The sequence below is a fragment of the Dendrobium catenatum genome, unplaced genomic scaffold (assembly GCF_001605985.2).
Source record: "Dendrobium catenatum unplaced genomic scaffold, ASM160598v2 original_scaffold_125794, whole genome shotgun sequence".
NCBI lineage: Eukaryota > Viridiplantae > Streptophyta > Magnoliopsida > Asparagales > Orchidaceae > Dendrobium > Dendrobium catenatum.
The window spans coordinates 408,174-432,185 of NW_021444229.1; the positions used below are offsets into that span (position 1 = coordinate 408,174).

The window sequence follows — 24,012 nt, forward strand, 5'->3', positions numbered from 1 at the left end:
TTACTATCACTCAATGACACTTAAAACGTTAAAAAACAAAGAGATATATCACTTACCATAACTTTTTGTCATGTCGCCGCTCATTCCCCAAGTTCCTAGACGACAAAGAAATGTTAAAGTAAGAGATGGGATCTCATTGTGAATCAGACTGATGACTATGAAGGTTGACGATGACGATGAAATGTATATAAGCTTATAGGAAATCATAACTCAAATCATAAAGTCCTCGCAAAATGAGGGCAAAATCTCGATCTTTGGGTGTGTCTTATCTATATACCTAATCTACCTTCCCAAAATTTATCCATGAACTTAAATCAGTTAAAACTCCCTCGACCTGAAAAAGCAACGGCAGGGGAGGCTGGGGCCAAATTTTCGGAGCCCACAATATTGAAACACTGACTTCTCTAATTATGGAGAAGGACATTCTTATCTAACATGTATCTACATAGTGGATTCCATTGTTATTCCTTTTATGATTGTTTACGTAAAAACTCTTGTATCTCTCATGAGCTACTTTATCAGTGTATGTATTTGTGTGAATCTATATATAAATATAAGATGAAAAATATTCAATCTACTTATGCAAAATTTTTAGCACTCAATAATAATAATAAATCTTTTACATTCTATTCCTTCTTTCATATAAACTTATATACATCATATTTTTTTAATGAACTCTTTGTATCCCTAACTTTTGAATAATACCTATGTTATCATTCAACATGAAGTTGTCAAATTTCGGAGATATATATTTGAATTCGAATACATTAACACAGTGCCTAATAGGGATTCATTTGGGACAACTATTTTACTATTTTAAAGCATTTTTTAGTACAATTTTTTTAGTTCAAAAAAATTTTTGCACTAAAAAAATTACTTTAGAAAGTAGTAAATAAGCTGTCCCAAATGAATCCTATAGTGCTTACCTCTCTCAAAAATGATTATATGGCCTCCTAATCACTACAAAGTCTCTAAGCGATCAGTTGCCACCCACTTCAAATTATTTCACCATTGTGAAATGGGCAATTGAGAGATGGATGAGTTTTTTTATTTTATTTTAATAATAATAATAATAAATCTATGCCTTTGTAGCTGCTACTATCAAATTTTAACAATTTACAAAATGAATATTCTTCTACCTTTATTTTTTTTTCAAATTTTTACCTAAAAATTAAAATTCACAACAAAACTTCAACTCTTCTTTTTCATTTTATTTAAATTACCAATAGTTTAATAATCACAAGTGCAAATATAAAAAATTAATAGTTAACAAAACGGCAAACATACTAATTTTATAAATAAATAAGATTTAAATATTATGTATATAGATCTCTTATATTTAAAATAGTGAGAAATAACATAATTCTGAAACATATTTATTAAGAGAACTAACACCCTTGTCATTTTTTTAAACGGTCGAATTCATGTATTTGTGTGGGCTATGATCATACGTTGGAAATTTGACATAAAGGAAAAAATATGAGATATGATTTTATTGTAAATTTTAATATTTGAATGATAATTTGAAAAATAAAGCAAGATTTAATTTTATAAATAGTGAAAATTTGACTATTAAGCATGTAGTTTCCCAAAAAATAATATTAGATTTACATATAAACTCCTAAAGCTATTCTTTTCATATATTTAACATCTAAATTTTACTATCACTCAATGACACTTAAAACGTTAAATAACAAAGAGATATATCACTTACCATAACTTATTGTCATGTCGCCGCGCATATACCCAAGTTCCTAGACGACAAAGAAATATGAAAGTAAGAGATGTGATCTCATTGTGAATCAGACTGACGACTGTGAAGGTTCAAGATGAAGATGTGAGGAAGTCGTAATGGAATTTTGCTAGGATCACCAGGATTGACTTTAATCATTGATAAGGGCATCAATAACTGATAACATACATAGATGGAAACATCACTGGTAATGTATGAAGGTTTGCAACCAACAAGTCGCAACTAAATCACTAACAAATCACTAAGGGGTTGTTTGCCAAGAAGTAGGATTTAGTAAATCTTGTAAATTCAGATTTAGTAAATCATGGTTATGTTAAATCATAAAAACTATTTGGTAAGATAGTTGATAAATCCTATGGGAACTGTTTGACGATGTAATTCAGGATTAAAGATGGTTAGTTGATTGAAAATTAAATTTAATATATTTTATATTAATTTTTAATTATTAAATATACTACTAAATATTTAATTAAACTTAATTAGATTATTTAATTTCACCATTTATTATTTTTATTATTTAAATTAATTATTAATATTCTAAATTATATTAGTTATGTTAAGTTAGATTAAGTGGATAGAGGCCCTCTAGGGTTTGTTTTTCAACTCCATCTCTTTATTGATGTTGTGACCTCACGTGCATTTGCGTGCAATGTGTTGAAAGAGTCACTAACGAAGCTTCTTCGCTTCCTCCTTCGATGACGTCGGATTGAAAGTTATGTTGGGAACTTGCTACCTATGAAAGTAACCGTCTTCACCTCCTCCTTTAAAATGGGAGATCACTTGCTGGTCGTCGGAGAACATCACAAACGTACAAATCCTATTAATATGTTGAACGAGGGGTAAATTTACTGTGCCCTCTCAAATCCCACTACCAAACATCCCCTAAGAAGTAGTCCTCAAGATGGACTAAAGGGAAAGCATTGATGAAATTTAGAGCAAATGCTACTCTTATTATTATTATTTAAATTTTAAAATATTATATGAGTAAATAATAAAATTTTGCTATTAAATAAGTAAAAATATTCATTTTTGAATATATATGTCCCTTCAATAATTGCAAACACGTACATTTTTTTTACAGTCTACCGTTGATGTTGTAGGAAGTACCGGCGAAGTCCAGCTGCCGCAGCATCCCCCGATTACCCTTCGTATTGCTTGTATCCACTGGACCACCATTGAATCGACGGCGGTGATAGGGTTCTCGGCGACAAACCCAGGTATGGCCCTTGTTCTCATGCTCACCTCCTTTCTCTCTTTCCTCTTTCCTTACATCTCCACTATCTCCGCCATTTTGTAAGGCATGGACGCTTTGCCTCTCCTTCGCTCAAGCCTCGGGTTCTTGGAAAAAATTGAAGCTTGGGAGTTGCTAGGTCATCTTTGCCGCTGCAGAGACTCCATTTGGTTGCAGGTAGGGTGAAGCGTAGTCACAAACCCCGTTGATAGCGTCGCCATTTTCTTCTTTATACCCGCCCTTTGGTTCAAGCTTCCACTTCGCCTCTCAAATCTCAGGGATTGATTAGGCTTTTTTTATCCAATTAGGATTTAAGTGAATTTCGATTGTATAAAAAGTCTTTTAAACTTGATTTAGTAAATGTTGAAGAAGAAATTTGGAAAACAGTTTTGTTATCCAAATCATAAATACAGATAGATATGAGGAAACTGATTGGGTAAACATTAGAATACTCGAGGATTTAAAGGTATTTATGTGTTACGAAGCTGTTTTTGCTGGAAACAGTCCCCAGTACAGTAGCTGAGTGCTTTCCAGGGTCACAAACAGAAATTCTTATCGCTCTCTATAAAATTCACAAGTGAAAGACTGTAGCATAGACATTGGCTGTGATTTGCAACAAGGAAAAATCAAAGATTGATTCTTCTATATAGCATTCTGGGGATATAAATGAAAGAGATTTGCTGTGAATAGTGAAAAGAGTGAAAATCAGAGTAGAGGAGGCTTGTGCAGTACGAACCAACTGTTGAGATATTTTTTTTAATTTGATTAATAGATGATTAGGGAACATTCAGGAAAAAAATTAAAACCATATGAATCCATTCTAGCATCTAATTTTGGGCTTACACAATAATATTGAGAGTTTGGCTACAGATTAAGTTTGTATGAAAACATTGTTCCTTGTTGCATGGTATCTACAAAGATGGGAGCATTTCTCATTTGGAGAAGCTTGCTAAGTAAGAGACAAGAGCAAGAAGATGAGGAAAAACACCAGTCAATGCTAACAACGATTCTGTAATAAACCTAGCCAAGTAAGTGGTTAGGCTAACAAAACAAATGGCCATTATGATGGAGATAATGATGAGACTAACAACCGTCGCTTCAACTAGTTGGTCAAATTCTATTCTTCTTCCATCCATGCCAAATATAAACATAATTGGAGAAGATGTAGAATAGGATATGACTAGCGCTCATCGAGAATGCAACATTAAAGGTAGAAGGCAAAGGCGAGATTCATACTTATGATGGTAATAGTTCATTTTGAGAAGCTCAATGCATACATTGACCAGTTTGAACTTCACCTGTATGGTATGACACTTATGACAAGGTTGCTTTTACCTTAAGTTAATCTATTATGTTTTAGTATGGCTGAATGCTAATATGAAGATGAATGATCATCAATGCGACACTTGGGGGATGTTCAAGTGGCTAATACATCAAGAATTTATATCAATGGGGTATGTAGAAGATTGGTGGAAGAAGTGATACAATTTGAGTCAACACCAAGGGCAATCTATTTAGTATTATTCAATGGAGTTTTGACATTAACTAGTAATTTTAGAAATAAATCTTGAGGGAGGTCCAAATACTAATGAAATCACTTCAGGATTTTATTTTCAAATTGCTAATAAATTCCATTTGTTTGCAATTACTGATCTTAGTCAAACATGTAAGATTGCAATGATGATAGAGAATAATGACCAATGTAGAAAGTAGGTCTAACCATCTGAAGACGCGTCCTCTTTTTCCAATAGAAAGAATGAAAATAAGACCTATGATGTTCCTCTCTTATATTACTGATGCCTATTGTAAGATTGGTGACTATTATTAGATTTTATACCAAAAAAATAAAAATAAGATATAAAAAGATGTAAACTGCACATTGAACTCTTCCTCGAATATGGCAGAGTGATGAGAAAGAAAAAAATTCTGTTGTGGTGTACAACAGTTTGTTGTGTTGAATAAACAAGGCAAGCCCATTTTTATCTTTGATTGAAATATTGAAGGATATAACAACATGGTCATCATCCAATATAAACACAATAATGGAGTTACTTATCTCGAGATTACAGGTCAGGTGAGAGGTGATCGATGCTATTATTGACACTGATTGTCAGAAGAAACTTATTTTTATTTAATTTGGGGCAAAGATTAAGGTTTTACACTATACCTTATTTTAATCTTTATCCTTTGGATTGGATTTAGGAGCTAAAGATAAAGATTGATTGCCACTTCTGCTTAAAGTTTGCAACTATCAATGATTACATTGATGAAATGGTATCTGAGGTGGTTGTGCTTAACATTTGGCAAGTCGTTTTAGATATGTGATATTGCAACTTTGAAATTATCAGTGTCAGCTTAAAACAGAATGGAATATCTTTCTACTAAAAGAAAACTATTATGTACCAATGACAAATATAGTAATATAGGGCAAGCAAATAGACTTATCAATGCAAGCCAAAAATTCTTTTCAGCACTTGTTTGCCTTGCTGAAGAGAAAAGGAGAAGTCACACTCTCTCTATCTTGGGCAAAGGTGACATGTAGATTCACAAGCAGATTAAAGGACACTAAATAAAACCCATCTCTAACACACTAATGCCAAATATTTTGATGTGCCAAAAATCAATCATTAAGATTAACTCGATCAAAGTGAATGGTACAGTATGCCTTTATACTGTTCAAATAAATTAGAAATACTTTTGCTTGCTATTTAGTTGATACGAGAAGAAGAATAGACTGAGCATAGATGCAGAACAGTTTTGTTGAACCTTGTAGATGAAATTCCTGAACTTATTCGATTTTCGGGCACCCTTAATTGAATTTATCATCACAAGAATATTTTAGGCAAATTAGTAACAGGAAATGGATCATACTGAGCTCACTGTGAACCTTTTACACTTGCACTATTGTTCATTGTATGGTGTCTGTCTTTTCATGCAATGCAACCTTGGCATGGAAGAGTGCTAGTTTATATTTGTCTTAATTCGTTCTATCGATTTCTCATTCAAAATTGTACATTCTTTTTCTTGCATCATTCAACTTTTGTTTTGGTTTGGAATTTCACTAAATTGTGCAGCATGGTGGTATTTATTTATTGTAGCTTATTTGGAGATAAAAAATCATGTACTACACTTGCTTATTCTTCAAATTGATTTTGAAGGAGGTGGTGCATTAAGAAGGACAAGTGTCCTGCTTTATTTATTTTTATTTCTTAATTGTTAGAAAGGGTCGTAATGCATCTCCTTATTATCTTCTGCGATTATTTAGATGCTGAGTTTTCCAATGGAAGCAGTAATTGGACATACGCATAGAAGGCTGCTTGCGTTGACATCTACAAGCTTTTGTAGCTTTCATGCAATATACCCTTCCTTAGGTACATTATCTTTCCATAAGAGAGTTGGACTACATAATAATTCTTTGTTGAAGAGACGAGATGATTGTGACAAGGAGCCACTTTCTCTCTCAAGCTTTGCCCTTAATTCTGATGTTGAGACTTCAAAGAAAGAAAATGTATTTCTTCTAAAGAAATCGAACTCGGCTGCAGGAGTTTCTTCGGACAAGATAAAAACAATAAAGAATAGCTGGACTAAAACAACAGGTATGAAAAGTGCTGTTGAAATAGAGGAGGCACCATTTGCTCCCAAGTCATTCGTTGAGCTTGGTCTTTCTTCTCTGCTGGTTAAACAATTAGAAAAAGAAGGTTTGACTGTACCTACTGAAGTCCAGTGTGCTGCGATTCCTGTAATTTCAAAGAAGCATGACGTTGTCATTCAATCTTATACTGGTTCTGGAAAGACTCTTGCTTACCTTCTCCCTATTCTCTCTATGGTTGGCCCTCTGAAGGAACCTAATGGGGAGGAAGAAAATCAATCAAACCAGAAAAGTGGCATAGAAGCAATCATTGTGGCTCCTTCAAGGGAGTTGGGGATGCAGATAGTTAGAGAGGTGGAGAGATTGCTGGGTCCTGCACTTAAAAGTTTTGTTCAGCAACTTGTTGGCGGTGCAAACCGTTCAAGGCAGGAAGAAGCCCTGAAGAAGAACAAACCACTTATTGTTGTTGGAACCCCTGGCCGCATTGCAGAGATATCAGCAGCTGGAAAGCTCCACACGCATGGTTGTCGTTTTTTGGTTCTCGATGAAGTTGATGAGCTCTTGTCTTTCAACTATCGAGAGGATATGCACAGAATACTTGAACATGTGGGAAGAAAGCCTGCTGCAACCTCTAATGGTGCTCTTGGTCCTCTTGCAAAGTGGTCCGAGCGACAAACCATCATGGTATCGGCAACAGTTCCATTCTCAGTTGTGAGGGCAGCTAAAAGCTGGGGCGTGAATCCTTTATTGGTTAGAGCCCAAAGTGTTGTTTCTCTGGATTCCATTTCTGCTTCTGGAGTTGGCTTAGTAGCTTCGACTTCCTCCACTAAAAACTTGGTAACCCAAGCCGCTGTTGGAAGCTTGCCTCCAGGATTGAAACATTATTATTGTGTTGCCAAGGCACAGCACAAAATTGACACTTTAAGAAGATGCATTCATGCTTTGGATGCAAAGATGGTCATTGTCTTCATGAACCACTCAAAGCCATTGAAGGATCTTGTTTTTAAACTAGAGGCAAGGGGAATGAAGGCAGCTGAATTACATGGAAACCTGAGCAAACTCTCAAGAACAACCACCCTGAAGAATTTCAAGGATGGTGATATTAGAGTGTTGGCCACAAATGAGCTTTCTGCAAGGGGATTGGATGTGCCAGAGTGTGACCTAGCTGTGAACTTGGATCTTCCTACAGATTCAGTTCACTATGCTCACCGAGCAGGTCGAACAGGAAGACTTGGCCGGAAAGGTACTGTTGTCACAATATGTGAAGAGCCAGAGGTGTTTGTGGTGAAAAAGCTGCGCAGGCAACTGGGCATAGGGATCCAATTATGTGAACTTTCTGAAGGTAGGCTTCTTGTTTGCAAAGAGGAAGAAGATGAGAAATCACAGTCTATGAGCTGAGTTCTTCCTGTTGTGCCAATTTTTTTAATGGTAAGTGAAAAAATCTCTTTTATTTTCATGTTTTTGTCATGAAGTGCCATAAATATTTAGAAACAAACATTATTTTGTTATAGAGATTGTGAATTAATTCATGATAATAAAATTATTATTTTTTGCTCTAAAAAAGTTATATTTTCAACTGGTTGGAGTATGTTGTTATAATCTTTATATGTTATCAAAAAACCTTTAAGATCTGCCAAAGGTTAAATTTGGGAGGTACTGCATTATTTTTTATGCGTATTAATATTTTAATGAGATGAGTGAGTAATTAATCAAAAATATATATATTACCTTCATCACAAAATAAATCTAATGACTTTGAGATCTTTCATTAACCAACATTTTTCATGACGCATGGTTGTTAGTTAGGCTGTAATTTGCTAATAAAAATATAAAATGTGCTTCAGATTTGTTGCAAACTTATAGTATCAGCTGTAAAGAGTCAGGCTACAAACAATTAATTAAACGAATGTACGTGCTTTACTTCTGTTATAAATCAATTAATCTTAGACGCAGCTCATCTGTATCGTAATTTTTAGTTCTATCTTATGACATATACTGAAACAGAAAGGCAAAACTGCACTGTTCATTTCTGTAATATTTAACTTCAACGTAAATATTTGAATGGTTAAAGCAATCTTAACAAAATAGCATACCCAGTTTCCATGAAACTTTTTCCAATGTAAGTTTTGCGGAGGTTAATCTATGATGTATGTTAGATTTCACTTTACACGAAATGCAATCTGAAATTGGCGGAAGTCATTTACCTAAATTTTTTTTTTAATATTTTCCTGTACATGTGGTCTTAAGTTTTTAGCCCATACCTGCCAATATTGGTAAGTTTATGTAATATAATCATTTTAATCAATTATGTAATATATTGAGCAACTGTTGGGTGTGCCATGTTGCCCAGGACTTGATATTTTTAATTCTCTTAGTTCAAGTAGAGTGATCAGACAGAACCCGAGTGGTTGGGTTAGTGGTGAGTTGACCGGTTTGATCTGCTGGATATGAACTATTCTGCACCTAGGAGTTATCACCCCTAAGTTGGCTACCAAAGTTCTGTGGTTCATGTGTTACTACTTAGATTCATTCCCATGTAGTTTGTGATTAGAAGACATCCAATAATAAAATCTAAAATAAAATTAAAATAATTAAATGAAATTTATTTAAATTCATATGCATTCAATACCAGCTTGACAGTGATACCTTGTCTAAACCTTTGTTGACTTCACTTTTATAGCCCTTACTTTATAGATAGTCTTACCATTCAACTTTTGTTTTACTACACTCCACTCCACTGCCCCATGCTCTATTAGGTACCTTTCCATAGGTCTAAACTATCCAAGAGACTTCATATCATGTTTTGGTTAACCAATGATAAACCCTAGGCTAGTGTAGCCCTCATGGACACTCTTAGCCTGGTCACATGCTTTTTTAGAGGACCTCATGCCAAGCCTATCAAGTCTAGACCATGGTAATATAACATCTACTGCTACAGTGTTTTGAATTGGTTTGAAATTGATCTTGTAAGTCATGCTTGTTTTAAATTTTTTGTTTTTATATTATGCATATGTTACTGAATGTTCTGTATGCTTATGAATGCATAAATTCAATTTCAAAGCGTGTCCCAATGGTCTGGGTGTGTGAAATCCAACTTCTAAAAATTTTCCTTAGGAGCATTGTGATGCTGAGGGTGCTGGCACTGTGGTGTTGAGCTCTTTGTATTCTATAAAAAAATTGAGTCTGGCCTAGAGCAATGCAATGCTGGTCTGGTGGCGTTGTGACACCATTCTATTTGGAATTATGATTTTTGAAGGGAGTGCTGCGACGTTGAGTCTCTGAGCACCACGACGTTGGGCAATAATTTTTATAAATATCAAAATCTACTTAATTTTCTAAATGCCAAATCATTTCTTCCCTAATGCAAAGTTGACTAAAGAGAGAGTGAAATTCCAGAGAGAGTTTCGGGCGGCTTTGGATCATTTTGTCTATCAAGGAAGCTTGGGAACTTGTTCGGGCCAATGTAGGTTATATTTTGTTTATCTCAATTTTTAATAATTTAGAATTTTTCGAGATTTCCTTACATTTTAATTAAAAAATTTGGCACAAAAATGGGTATATCCGATTATCGATATTTTTTTACTATATAATTTTTGATATATTGTAGTTGTCAATATTTTGCACATTCTGATAGTTATTTGTGAATTTTCATTATGTTGTTTTGAAAATACGTTTTAATGATATGGAAAAATATTCTTACACCTATAAATAGTGTCGTAGTACAATAAATGTTTCGAAATATAACTATGAATAATGTGTAGTAATTTTGTTAATTTTTGAAAATGTGAAATTTTCTTTTGGTTTCCCTCAAATTTCTATCTATGGTACCGCCTGTAGAGCATTTTATGAAAATTTTGCGATAAGTTTGATGTTGTCTATTATATCTGAAAACACAATTATTTTTATGTTTATATATCTAAAATGTGTGAATTGGCGAAGTTTTGATGATCTGTTGGAAATTATGTTCTGGTACGTACAAGAAGTTATAAGTGCTTGAAATTCTGAATCAGATATCTGAATGAGAGTCATAAGGGTTTGAAATTTTGAATATATGAGTATTATGCACGAGGAGTCATAGGAGTCTAATATCTAAATTTTGTATCTATTGGGAGGTACAAGGGCCCGAGGGAACCGAATATATTTTTGCTCTTAGCAATTGATAAGATGTGTTTATTATTTTTCTACTTATGAATTTGTGTGATAGAATTATTGTTTAATGTTCAGTAAGTATGTACTACCTCTTTGTTTTGAGAAGTTTGTTCACTCTTCTGTATGAAAAAAATTACTTTAATGTTCCCGTTTCATTACTGTTAATTCTTATCATTAAATATTTGGGTAGGTTGAATGTAACCTACTGAATTGTGGTTGCTCATACCTGATTTTTGCATTTGTTTTAGGTCAAGGTAAGGGAAAGAGCAGAATGAGTAGAGAATAGTTGCAATATCTAAGATATGTGTTTATGTAGGTATGTCTGGTTAGATTTTGACAGTCATGGCTTTATTTCTATTCCATTCCGTGACATTTGTGCCATATATTATTTGTAGTTAATTATTTTGATTGTAAATATTTCTAAGATGAATGAAAAAGAGTTTGATGATGAGTATTTATAGGTTTAATTGAAGTTTTAGTGGCTCTGTGCTCTGTAAATTTTATTAGAAAAATTCTACAATTCTCTCCAATTAGGTCTTGGGAATTCTGTCATGTTATAATCCGACATGATATGACCTGTTCTATATGTAGTTTATATCAAGTCGGGTTATGATAGGTAAACCCATGGCCCATACCTAGCTTGATTTGACCATGAAGGACTCTATTGAGCTTAATATAATATACCCTTGTATTACTTAGTACTCTTTTGAGCTTTAGTTGGTCTTATGAGTCCACCTAACCCAAAGCCATCTTGATGACTTCTATACACTGCCCAAAGTACAAACTGTCTCACCTAAGCCTATACTAACACTAAGAGGTCCACTAGTTCAACTTTGACCTTAATTTGAGGAAGGTCAAATTGTAGTCAAACTCATCACTCATCTACTTTTGGTCACCTATTGAGGCATTATACATCCAATATGAATAAACCTTGATCCTGACCTTAGTTCTTTGTTAACCTGACCACAAGTTAACTTAACAAACCTTGGCGACCCATCTATTCAACCTAATTAGCTTAACTTTAAAACCATAGTTTAAACTTAAGAGTTAATTAGCCCTAACTATAGACTTAGCATGGATTGGCCTAGGGACCCTAACTAACAGTTAGGCTTGAGCTAAACTAACCCAAAAGCTTAAGAGCAAATTAAACCTACATTGCCAAACCCAACCCAACACCCTCTAAAACCCTATCCATTTCATCCTAGCTAGCCTAACTAGAAATTTAAACCTAGTCATATCCATGTAATGGCCCTTGCCTTATCCCTGGGGAGAACTGGGGATGTTTTAGCGAATTAAGCTTAAAATATTAAGAACTAAGCCCAAATCTTTTCCATTCCAAGCTTTCTAGAGACCCTAAACCTTTAATAGAACTTAAGAGAAGTTTGAGGAGGCCATGATACCAACGGAGCATACCCCTATTTGGGACTACATTAGGTAAGCCTTCTTATAAACCCTAGTTACCTTAAGTTTTTTTAAATAGCCCCTTAGGAGTTGAAAAACGGTTTTAACACCTTTATAGGTCCTAACACACTTTCGTCCTTTAGAAGCCTGTAAACCCCTCTACAAAAATATGCCAAGAAGTATTCTAAAAAAGATTCTTAAGGTAGCCTACATAACCATTCACTGGCCAGTTGGCCAGATGATTGTCGATTAAAACTTATTGGAAGTAGGGCTTGGTTGCACCTTCTTACTAATGGAGTACATGAAAGATTTTTGGCTATTGCATACCCTACTTCAACGTTTAATATATAAGGTGAAGTAGCTTCCATTCGATCTAGATCATCTCTTATGGCTAATGTCTTATTATACCATATTCTTTGCATGCCTCAGTTCTGATCTCCAGCATTAGATAACAAGTCACACTGATTAGCGAAACATATAAAGTTAAATTTTTTCTTGCCTCACCCACCTCATTGCATTAAATATAGAATGTCACTGTAGCTACATCAACTATTTATGTGACCTCATTAATGCATGCTGCATGATATGGAAATGATCTTAACATACAGTTAGGATTGTTTTAAATTTTGAATAACCTATTTTTACCAAATATAGTAAATAATTGCTTTTGATTACAAGCTAGTTTCTAGCCATTTTTTTGCGAGATTCGAAAATTTTTATTTAGGTTTTATATTGGAGTTATTTTATAGTCAAATCTTTAAAAGATAGATTTGATATCAAATAAAGCATCACTCACATATTTTATCCTCATTTTGCGAGGACTATAAGATTTGATTTGAGGTTTCTCATATGTATAAGTTTCTATAGTTAATTACCCCTCCTATTATGAGAGAAAATTTTCGATTAAGGCTAGTTGGTAGATGTTAAATATTTAACTTATAGCTGTAGCTATTTAATTTTGAAAAGAGAAGATTTAAGACATTAGCTTAGAGTGGATGATGGGGGAAAATGATGATGATGAATCGGAATAAGATTTCATAGTTCCATCATCTCAAGTTATCATAGATTTTACAGTTTACTTAGTCTGTAAGGTATTCTTGTCAGCATTTATAGGTTGTCATCTAAGATGGTCTTATAAAATCGGGGTGGATATTTAACCATGAGGATAGTTTTAGGTTGATCTTAGTTAATAATGGGCTTTGTGTTATATTAAATGTACTTCATGATTCACCACTCATTTTAGCTTTGTTGACCGTAATTTAATGGTGTTATTTTAGGAAGAACTTTATAGTCAGAGGATCTTGATTGTCAATATAATTTACTGGTGCTGTTTTATTGCAAATCACCGAGTCACAGGGAACATGTTATTCATTAGACAATTAGGCAACCATTTTTACTTTTAACAACAACCATATCTTTTAAATTAGTTTGTGGCGCTACCAAATCTTTCATAATTAGAGCCTTTGAAAATGATTTAATATCCTTCAGAACTAATTTTTTGTCAAATGGTGAAGAAATAGGTTCACATCAATCCATAGGAGCCAATGCCTAGTGTACCACGGTGATGCAAAATGACCTCTCAAAAATAGCAAGCCACGAATACAAACTCTTTTGTATATGGAGCTTCCATTCGCATGAGCTAGGGTTGACGACAAATTATAAGGTTTGGTGGTACTCATCAAGAGAACACTGCTGTTGCCAGGTCCCAAGTCTTGGATTAGAAAAGTGGAGGGTTATGTGAGGTAGTCGACAACCAGCGTAAAATTTATCGAATAATAATGACATGAATCCTTTAAGAAATTATGTTAATGCTAGGGCGTCCCCTGGAAGCGACGTGCTGTATGGCCTGGATACAGTGACAAGTGTGCAAGGGCTGCTGCATTGGCGCTCAGGTGCAGTGTTAAATAGTCAAAGATTCCCACATCAAGGACGGATGTGGGCAAAATAGCTAGTCCATAAAATAAAAATTAGAATATGAACGTGGAATATAAGTTCCCTTATAGGAAATTAATGGAATTAATATATATTATGATTCATAGGAAGTTAAATATTTTGTGCATTCATAAAACTAAATGGGTTGGAGAGAAGACTAAGGAGATTGATAGTTTAGGTTTTAAACTTTGGTATTTAAGTAGAAGTCGTACTAGAAATGGTGTAGGTGTGATTATATATAAGAGTTTGAAAGATAATACTATAAAAATAAATAAAATTGGAGATATAATTATAGCTTTAAAAATTATTGTTGATGCTAAGATTGTTAATGTTATAAGTGCTTATGTTCTATAAGTAGGTTTGCATATGAGTTGAAAATTAAATTTTTGGAATGACTTAGAAGAATTAATGCAAAAGACACCTCTTGAAGAAAGAGTTTTTATTGGAGGAGATTTAAATGGACATGTTGACAGAGAGGTAGATGATTTTAAAAGCATTCTTGGTGGCCATGGGTTTTGAACGACAAATGAAGGTGACAAGACCATAGTAAATTTTCGTTTACCTTATGGTTTTTTAATTGTTAATACATTATTTTAAGAAAAGGAATGAGCATCTCATCACTTATAAAAATTGTTATAATACAACTCAGATTGACTATTTTCTTATAAGAAAATTAGATCGTTTAGATTGTAAAGATTGTAAAGTTATTCCGAGTGAAAATTTATATATCAAATATCAATTATTAGTTTTGGACTTTAAGATAAAAGGACAAAAAAATAAAAAATAATGTAAAAATATATCTATGATTAAATAGGGGCGTTTAAAGAATATTAGCAAAAATATTTTTGAGAGTAAGATTTTAAATATTAAGATTTTGTCGGTGCATGATGATGATGCTAATGTTATGTAGGAAAAATTGTCTACTGATATTAAGAATATTGTAAAAGATATGCTTGAATTTTCAAAGGGAAAAACTCACAATATTAAAAATAGTTTGTGGTAGAATCCAATTGTACAAGATAAGATTAAAAATAAGAGGATTTGTTATAAAAATTAATTTAATTATAAAACTCTGAAAATTGGGAAAGATATAAAGAAACTTGTAAGGAATCTAAGAAAGCAATATGCGGTGCAAAAACCTTAGCTTTTAGTGATTTATATAATAGATTAGATACTAAGGAGGAAGAAAGATATATGTATAAATTAACCAAACAAAGAGATATGATTAGTAAGGATTTAGTTCAAGTGAAGTGTATTAAGGATGAAGATCAAAAAATACTTTTCTTAGAAAATGATATTCAACAAAGGTGGATGAGATATTTTGCTAAACCTTTTAATGAAGAATGTGAAAATATGATTGACTGTAGTGACCTTAGCACCCTAAATGAAAATAAAAAATTTCTATTTTTATCGGCGTATTAGTAAAACCAAAGTTAGAGAGGCTTTAAAGAAAATGAAGTGTGGAAAAGTTGTTGGACCTGATGATATTCCAATAGAGGTGTGGAAATGCTTTGGAGATGAAGGAATTTCTTGGCTTACTAAACTTTTTAATACTATTTTGAAGACTAAAAAGATGGCAGATGAGTGGCGAATGAGTGTGTTAATTCCTATTTTTAAAAATAAAGGTGATGCACAAGATTGTGCGAATTATAGAGGAATTAAGTTAATATGTCATACTTTAAAACTATGGGAGCGAGTTATGGAGCATAGGTTGCCGCATGTTACTAATGTTTCTCAAAATCAATTTGGATTCATGCCGGGTAGGTCGACTATGGAAGCCATACATTTATTAAGAGTTTGGGAGAAATATGAAAAAATAAAGGGAGCTACATATGATATTTATTGATTTAGAAAAGCTATTGATAAGAGTTCAGAGATGTGCTTATGAAGAGTTTTGAAAAGAAAGAGTTAATAACTCTTATATTCAGTCATTAAAATATTTTATGCAGGAGCTATTATTGGTCAAAACCACAAGGTGTTTTGACAAGTTTTCTTATTCGTTGGATTACAAAGATGAGCCATAAGCATATCTTTTTGCTTTATCGTATGGATTTCTCACAGACATTTAACAAAAGGATTTTGCCTTGGTGTATGCTTTTTGTGATGATATTTCTTGTTATAAATCTAGAAGAGGAGTTGAAGGAAAACTTGAATTGAGGTCAACCTTAAGAGTCTAAAGTTTTTGCTTGAGTAGATCTAAAATGAAATATTGTGTAGTGTAATTTTAGTGGTAATAGACTTAGTGAGGAATTGTGATTTGGGCGTAAGTATTAATAAGAGTAACGTTTTAGATATCTTGGATATATTGTTCGAGTGTGTGAAATAGAAGGGATATTATCAGTAAAATTAAAGTTGATGTTGAAATGCGAGAATGCATCGGACATTTTGTGTGATAAAAAGTACCATCAAACTTAAGAGAAAATTCTATAAGATGGTGGTGAGCCTGCCAATGCTTTATGATGTTGAATGTTTGGCCATAAAAGAAAGCATAATATAAGTTAAGTTGGAAATGAGGATGTTGGGTGGATGAGACGATTACCCTAGAAATAAGATGCTCATTATAAATACGAAATGAGCAATACTAAAAGTGAGTAACTCCAGTAAAGATAAGATTAAAGAGATCCTTAGATGATTGGTCACATACAAACGCTCCATGACCCGGTTATGAAAGAGAGTATTAATTTGACTTATTAAGAAAGTAGGAAGCAGACATAAAAAACTTTGTAAAAATATTAGAAAGGATCTTTCTCTTTTAGATTTAAACGAGAATTTGACTTTTAATAGGACACAATGGAGAAAAAGGATTCATGTAGCCGACCCCACGTAGTGGGATAAAGGCTTGATGTTGTTGTTGTGGTGGTGGTACTCATCAAGAGCGAAGGAGAAGCAAGATAATAAGCAATTTTAGGTGGACTTTGGTTAGAGTGGCTCACAAGAAGGTCACTACTCGGGTTGCATGTACGTCAATAGGCTTTTGGTAGCACATATAGTGGGGGTGCAGATTCATGCATATCCTAGAAAGTTCTCTTTTTGATGAAATATTCCTAAAATTCACAATAAAACTACTGTTCGGATAAAAAATTTCACTTGGGGGTAGCCTGACCTTGATCAAACATGTTTTGAGCATTAGTCTTCTTGAACTTTTTCAATCCTTACATTCTTCTAAGAAAATTATTCATAAATTTAATGTTTTTATTAACAAATTCCCTTGGGCAACTAACTAAGGATGACAATAGTAAAATCCTATGGGTTAGTTAGACTAAAATCTGTTACCTACTTTGGGAAATGGGCCATGGTGTTAGGTCCTTCAGTAAGAAAATGGTCTCAATCCCATCGGGCTTAGCTGGGTTGGTGGGCGAGCATAGTTGGGATCCCCCTACCCATGTTCGATTCCCCTCTCATACGGCGCAACCCCGTAAGTGGGGAGAAAATAATTGCAGGTTCTGCACCTATGAGGCTAATTGTTGGTAGACTCGCCAAGGGATTAGTTACGCCATCATGCGCCTTCTATGGGGTGGTAGTGGATAGATTCCCCGTCCCCAAAGAAAAAAAAAAAGACTGGTCTCACCAAAGTTGTCTTTGAAACTATGGCGTTAGTTTTTAAATTAAATCAATCTCTTTGGGCGACTTTAACATTAACTTTGATACTCACTACAACATGGCTCTTAATACCTCAAGTGGGCTAATTCTAACTTCAGAACTATCAATGGTTATATTTCCAATAAGGATGCTATCAAATTTATTATTGAGTTTGGATAATAAGGATGCTATCAAATTTACTATGTTGCATCGATACGGATATGACGATACAGATACAGGACACGCCAATTCTTAAAAATACAGGATACGAATATGGCGCGGATACGACATTATAATATATAAATAAAACATAAAAATTAAGAATGTAATCAAAGTGTAATATTTGAAATGACAAAAAAAAATTAAAATAAAAGTAAGCATTAAATATTTAAATATCTAGTACAACAACAAAAACAAGAAGATAAATTGACTAGCACATGAAATTTCAACTATTCAATAGAAGGAATGATAGGATTAGCTTCTTCGGTGGTTTGTCTTTGAGTTTCTATATCATCTTCAATAAATATCATAGCTTCTAATTCAGGCTCATCAAGTGAAAGATTTGCAATTTCTAATATTCCCATATCCTCAAGAGATTCAAATCCATCTCCAGCAACATCCCATATCCTGTTGTCTCCTTCCATATAAGTTGGAGTTTTCCTTGAGAGAAGCCGAAGGTTTGTATGCACATAAACTAAATATTCAGCCCATTGTGGAGTAATTTTATTTCTCTTCATTGATTGGATGAACGAGTATGTGCTCCAATTTCTTTCACAATAAGATGAGGATGAAACTTGGCCAAGCAATTTTATAGCGATTGTTTGAAGTAGAGGTGTTGAAGCTCCATGTATAATCCATCACATTTTCGGATCAATTCTTCACCTATCACGCAATGACTCTTGGTCACCAAAGTCCTCTAAATAACCAAAAATTTTAGCAAGCTCAATATTGACTTTTCTTCTCTCCTCATTTGAAAAATAACGCTTCAAACATGTTTTTCTCATATTTGAAATTTCTAAATCTTTCTGTGGAGAAATTCTTTGAGGATCCTTTTGAAGTCATTCTTTAGTTGAATATCTTCAAAAAATATTAAAATGAAATAATGAAAAAATGTTAAAATTACTAAACAACAAATTGTGAATTAATAATGAAAAATGTTGAAATTTACCTAGGATTTAGTGAGTGAGTCAAGCAATGTAAAGCTGTATTACTTTTGCTCCACCTATTTTTTAGAATAGTATAAATAACATCCTAAAAGCTTGAATCTTCATGAAGTGCTTTCCTCTTATGTCTATATATAATTTCTTTTACTTTGGCAAAAATTGAATCCCACATCTCATAAATGAGATATAAACAATACTTATCCGTATCAGCCACTCTCAACATACAATAAATTGGATCTGTGAAATTTATGATGTATTCAATCTCATCCCACCATAAATCATCTAAAAACTTCTCCTTTATATATCTAGCCTTTCCAACATCTTCCCTATAACTGAACCATTTGTCACTGATCACCATAGCTTGAAGAGCATTTTTTTTTAATCTTCTCAACATCACTATAACCGAGGCAAACTGAATTTCAGTAACTGCAAGTATCTTCAAATTAGGGAAATCATTGAACATAGAGAGTCTCTTGGAGTGATTCATAATAAATTTCTAATTACAAATGCATCTCTAACAATCACTATTATCCAATGACATTCATTGTAGGTGATTTCGTTTGCCTCTGTATTCTTAGCTACACAAATGTTCTTCAAGGCAAGATTAAGCGTATGCACAACACATGATGTCCAGAAAATATGAGGATATGCTTGCTCTACAAGTAGATCTGCAGCTCTACAAACAGGTGCATTATCAGTAATGACCTGGATGATGTTTGAAGGCCCCACCATCATGATAATTTCTTTGCTTAAATTAGAAAGGAAGAACTTATCCTTATACTGTCCTTCACAGTTTACAACTTTGATAAACATAGGATAACTCTCTATTACAGACATGAAGTTGATAAGTGGACTTCTTTGTGGATTTGTCCACCCTTCACAAACCAAAGTAACTCCTATTTTCCTTCTAAACTCCTCTAGTAGGCTCGAGCAACTTCTCAATATTATCCCTCTCTTTGCAACAACTTCGTTCTAATGACATTATATCCAGGTGGCACGTATTATGCAAGATTATTATTACATGCATAGGTAAAGACATTCTTGTAATGTGGATTCCTTGCTAGGTTAAAAGGAAGTCCAGCTGAGTAAAACATTCTAGCTATTTCCCTATCTAGTTGTTCTCTCATTTATAAATTAAATGTTTTCTTCAAAGCTCTATCTACAACATGTTTTCTTCTTTTGGTCCATCTATCCGAAAAGGCCCCTTATTAACAGTACTGTCATCATTTTTAATTGAAGAAGATGATGAAGTATATGAAGCATGAGTGCTTGGAAGTGGAATATGTTTTGGAAGCTCTTTTTTACTCCTTTGCTCAACTTCATTGATTTTTCTTTGCAATTCATCCATTTGTGATGAGCTTATATTCGGGCATACTCTTTGTTTAAAATTGCGCAATAAGAGGCGCGCCTCTGCGCAATTTGACCAAAAAACGCCTCGAGGCTTACGCAATTCCTCACCTGGCAGAGGCGTACGCCTCACCTGGTATGAGACGCGCCTCAGAGGCGCAATTGCGCAATTCTGAGTGAGTTGTACGCCTCACAGAAATGGCCACGTGCAGCACAAATGGCCAGCTTTATCCGTCCAGGCCAGTCAATTGTTGGCCCATCAGATCTCCCATAGAGCAATCGGTCTAAACTTCCATGGTAGAGCCTCTCATAGACCAACATTCTTTGATCAGAACCCTCACGTGCATGGAAACCAAGCAACTTACAAAGTTGGGGATGCTGTAACAATGCTATGGTGTTCACCGCATTGATAAAATCATAAAATCTTTTAAATTTTGCTAGTATCAAGTATTCACAATTAGACATTACAATAAATAAAGTATCTAGGAATTGAAGGTAAATTAAACACCAATTTAAAAGCATAATCGAGGTCATTGTTATGAAAACATAAAGAAATGCATGCAACATTGACATACAATAGAAAATGAAAATTGTAAAGAAGAATGCTAATACAAAAATGTTAAGGGCATTATTAAGAAAGCATACATAAATGCAAACAACGTAGATAGCTCATGAATACTCCACCGCTGTTTCAACTTTGGGAGTTTTGTTAAACTAATATTTTTTGATTTTGTACTTTGGGACGTGATTTTATTGCATCTATTTTCTTACTTTTCACTATTTTCATATATCATTTAGATGTTTTTATTGTAAGATAGAATATTGTTATTATTTACCTGCTAAAACTCTTAATTTCTCATTTACGCAATTCTGTGTCCGTGAGGCTTATGCCTCAGACCGCCTCGAGGCTTAATTACGCAATTTTAAACCTTGGGCATACTTTAATTCCATGACCACTAATCTTCAACAAATGAGCTTTCATTCTATAATATGATCTTTTGTATGTGGCATTACAAAAATTACATTTGAATGCAATATTGCCACCCCCTTCTGACGTTTTACCTATTTTTGTCACATAACACCACATAGGTTTGTATCTTCAATATTAGCCTCTGATGGACCATCAGTAGACCCAATTCCTACATCACTAGAGCTCATTATCCTACGAATGATCGACATAAATTAATCCACATGAATTTGAAACATGAAAATTTTTAATTAAAAGTGTAGATATGTTGCGCCTATGCCGGGGGTCTAAGGTTGCACTGCCCCCTGGCGGGGTTCGACCTTCTCGATACTGCTTGGTACAAAATTTTATTATAAGAGTTGTTTTAAAGCTTTCTTTACCTTCTCGGTACTGCTTGGTACCATTCGGTACCCCTCTGTACCGAGCGATACCGAGCAGTACTGAGCATTACCGAGCACCGAGTAGTACCGAGCGGTACCGAGTACTGAGCGGTACCGAGTTCCGGTACCGAGCCTACGATTAAGAAAACAAAGAATGAAGAAAATGAACCTTCAATGCTCACGTCGCCTTCACTGTTCGTGTTGTCGAGTCGCTTTGTCGACGAAGGATTCTGTCGGCTTTAATGCTCGCGTCGTCAAGCCTCTTTGTCAAAGAAGGATGATCCTGTCCGCTTCTATGCTCGCGTCGTCGAGCCGCTCCTTCGACTATAACGAAGAAGATGAACACCTGTGCGGAAACGAAAAACCTAGCTCGCCTAAATGTTTAAGCCGCATAAATGAATAGGGATATCGAGCGGATAGCCGAAATGAATAGGCAAATTGCGGCTCCATTTTTTTTAATAGGACACGCGTATCGGATACGCATGCCCGATCAAATTTAAATAGTATTTTAATTGGACACGACAAAGCCGTATCCGACACTTATCCGTGCCGTATCGGAGGCGTATCCGTATCCGATACGTGTCCGATACAGCATGCCTCATAAATAGGTGTATCCGTGCAACATAGCAAATTTATCTATTATGGAAAACCTTGTGAGTGAATGTTTTCAGTACCAAGGACTAGTTTTGTTTCCTGATATACCTGATTGAAATCACTGGTGGTTGTCACTGTGCTTCTTCATTTCTATGTAATTAATGGTTTATTTAGTGCTTATTGTTGGATTATCCGGTGCTGCTATTGAGTTCCATCGCTGTGAGTTTTTTTATCTCTATGGGCATTCACTATTTCATTTTGGCTTCTTATTTTTAGGTTGTGTTCTATTGCATGGTATTATTCTTCTTGTTTTACCTGTTCTAATGGTTTGTTTCTATGGATTCCTCGTTGGTATGTCTCCATCCCCTGCCTCTGCTCCTTTGACCAGTGGGATCATGCACATTATTGTGTATAATTTTGCATCAACGAGAGTGAAATATTTCAGTCCTATTTAGAGGGCTTTATTCTAATTGGAATCTCTACTAGTAAGCCACAGCTTGCTAGAGCTATTTTGTTCTCTTCTCTATTTGTCTTTCGTTAAATGGAGTTGGTTTTATGCCTATTTTTTCACATAAAACGCCAGCCTTCTGATGACCCAGTTAGGATAGTAGATATATTAGATTTGGTTTATGTTAAAAAAGATCGATGTAGATCTAAAAAGATTTGGTTAGAAAATATTAAAAATGATATTTCTTTGTAGATTTAAATGAGAATTTGACTCTTAATAAGACACAATGGAGAAAAAGAATTCTTGTAATCGATCTCACGTATTGACATAAAGGCTTGATGTTGTTGTTGTTATTGTATGTTAGTTTTTATCCACTATTTTGTGTTCTTCCATGTGCTTTGTATTAATATGCTAGAGTTGGATGGTACTTTGCCTTCCCTATTTGCCTTCAAATTTGATATATCTGATCTATTGGAATCCCTTGGACCCTTCCTACTGACATTTCTTGTGTTTAACGTTTAGTTTTATTATTATTTTTTTTAATAAATTTCTGCTAACTACTTTCTCTGTTTTGATATTTGGAAAAGTATTGTGGAAACGCTGTGGATTGAGCTGCTACAAGTGATTTCTCTTCTGATGTTGTTGTGATGCATGTCTACCGGAAGAGAGTTCTCTTTTCTCTTATCCTTTTGTTTGAAACTAATAGCTTGATTCCTGATGGCTGGTGTTTGAAGGCAGCCGGAAGTAATGTCGACTAGGTGTGCAAATGAGTTGAGTAAATTTGCGAGCTGGTTTGAATTTGACTCGTTAACGAGCTCGCGAGTTGAATTTATCGAGTTTCGAGTTTGAGCATATTTTTGAGCTCGTTGAATATTGAGCTTGAGTTTGATCGAGATGAAGCTCGGTTTGATCACTCATCGTGCGGCTCGAGTTTGTTCATCGAAGTGGCGTAAGGCGCAAGGCATAAGCTAACTCTTCAAACCGAATCACTTATTGGGTTTTTTTCTAATCGTGCGAAGGGATTGTGAGCGAGTGTTAGGGTTTTTCTTTTTGCTTGTTGTGGTCGTGAGTGGGAGGAGTGGTGCCAGGCGAGTTCCTGTGGCGACTGAGAAATTTCTCCAGGTATCTCTTCTCTCTTGTATATCAACAACTCACTCATTTTTTTTCAGCTTAGAAGGCTTTCTTTGTGTCCTATTTGTCCCTTGTCAATGTTTTATTTTGGCTTAGATCGTGTTTTCTGAGATATTTCGACTATTATGATCTTCGCTTTGTGCATAATTTATATAGAGAGAGAGAGAGAGAGAGAGAGAGAGAGAGAGAGAGAGAGAGAGAGAGCATAGTCCCCACTGATTATTTATGTATGATAAATTTAATCTCATAGTATCACATTGCTATATTTTAGTCTCTCAATTATATAGAATTGATGCAAAATACCCCATTATATGATTTCGATTTAATACCTCGAATATGTAAAACTGG

The 24,012-nt window shown here is 34.3% G+C and overlaps 1 protein-coding gene across 3 annotated transcripts; it reads left to right on the forward strand.

The window, feature by feature from the left end:
- The first annotated feature begins 2,827 nt into the window (after positions 1 to 2,827).
- On the forward strand, positions 2,828 to 23,648 carry LOC110100604 (DEAD-box ATP-dependent RNA helicase 47A). Of its 3 annotated transcripts, XR_003699681.1 has the most exons (4): positions 2,828 to 2,970; positions 6,250 to 8,001; positions 10,971 to 11,038; positions 23,121 to 23,648. XR_003699681.1 is itself a non-coding variant. In XM_020828185.2 (3 exons), exon 2 carries the CDS (start codon positions 6,250 to 6,252, stop codon positions 7,969 to 7,971), a length of 1,722 nt encoding a protein of 573 aa, XP_020683844.2. In that variant the 5' UTR covers positions 2,828 to 2,970; the 3' UTR covers positions 7,972 to 8,001; positions 23,121 to 23,648. The 3 variants fall into 3 exon arrangements, 2 of the variants coding, with proteins under 2 accessions (XP_020683844.2, XP_028547977.1); XM_020828185.2 differs by lacking the exon at positions 10,971 to 11,038; XM_028692144.1 differs by lacking the exon at positions 23,121 to 23,648 and having other exon boundaries at positions 10,971 to 11,189.
- Positions 23,649 to 24,012: the final 364 nt, after the last annotated feature.

Coding starts and splice junctions, on each gene's coding strand:
- LOC110100604 (XM_020828185.2), top strand. CDS start 6,250: ATGCTGAGTTTTCCAATGGAAGCAGTAATTGGACATACGCATAGAAGG.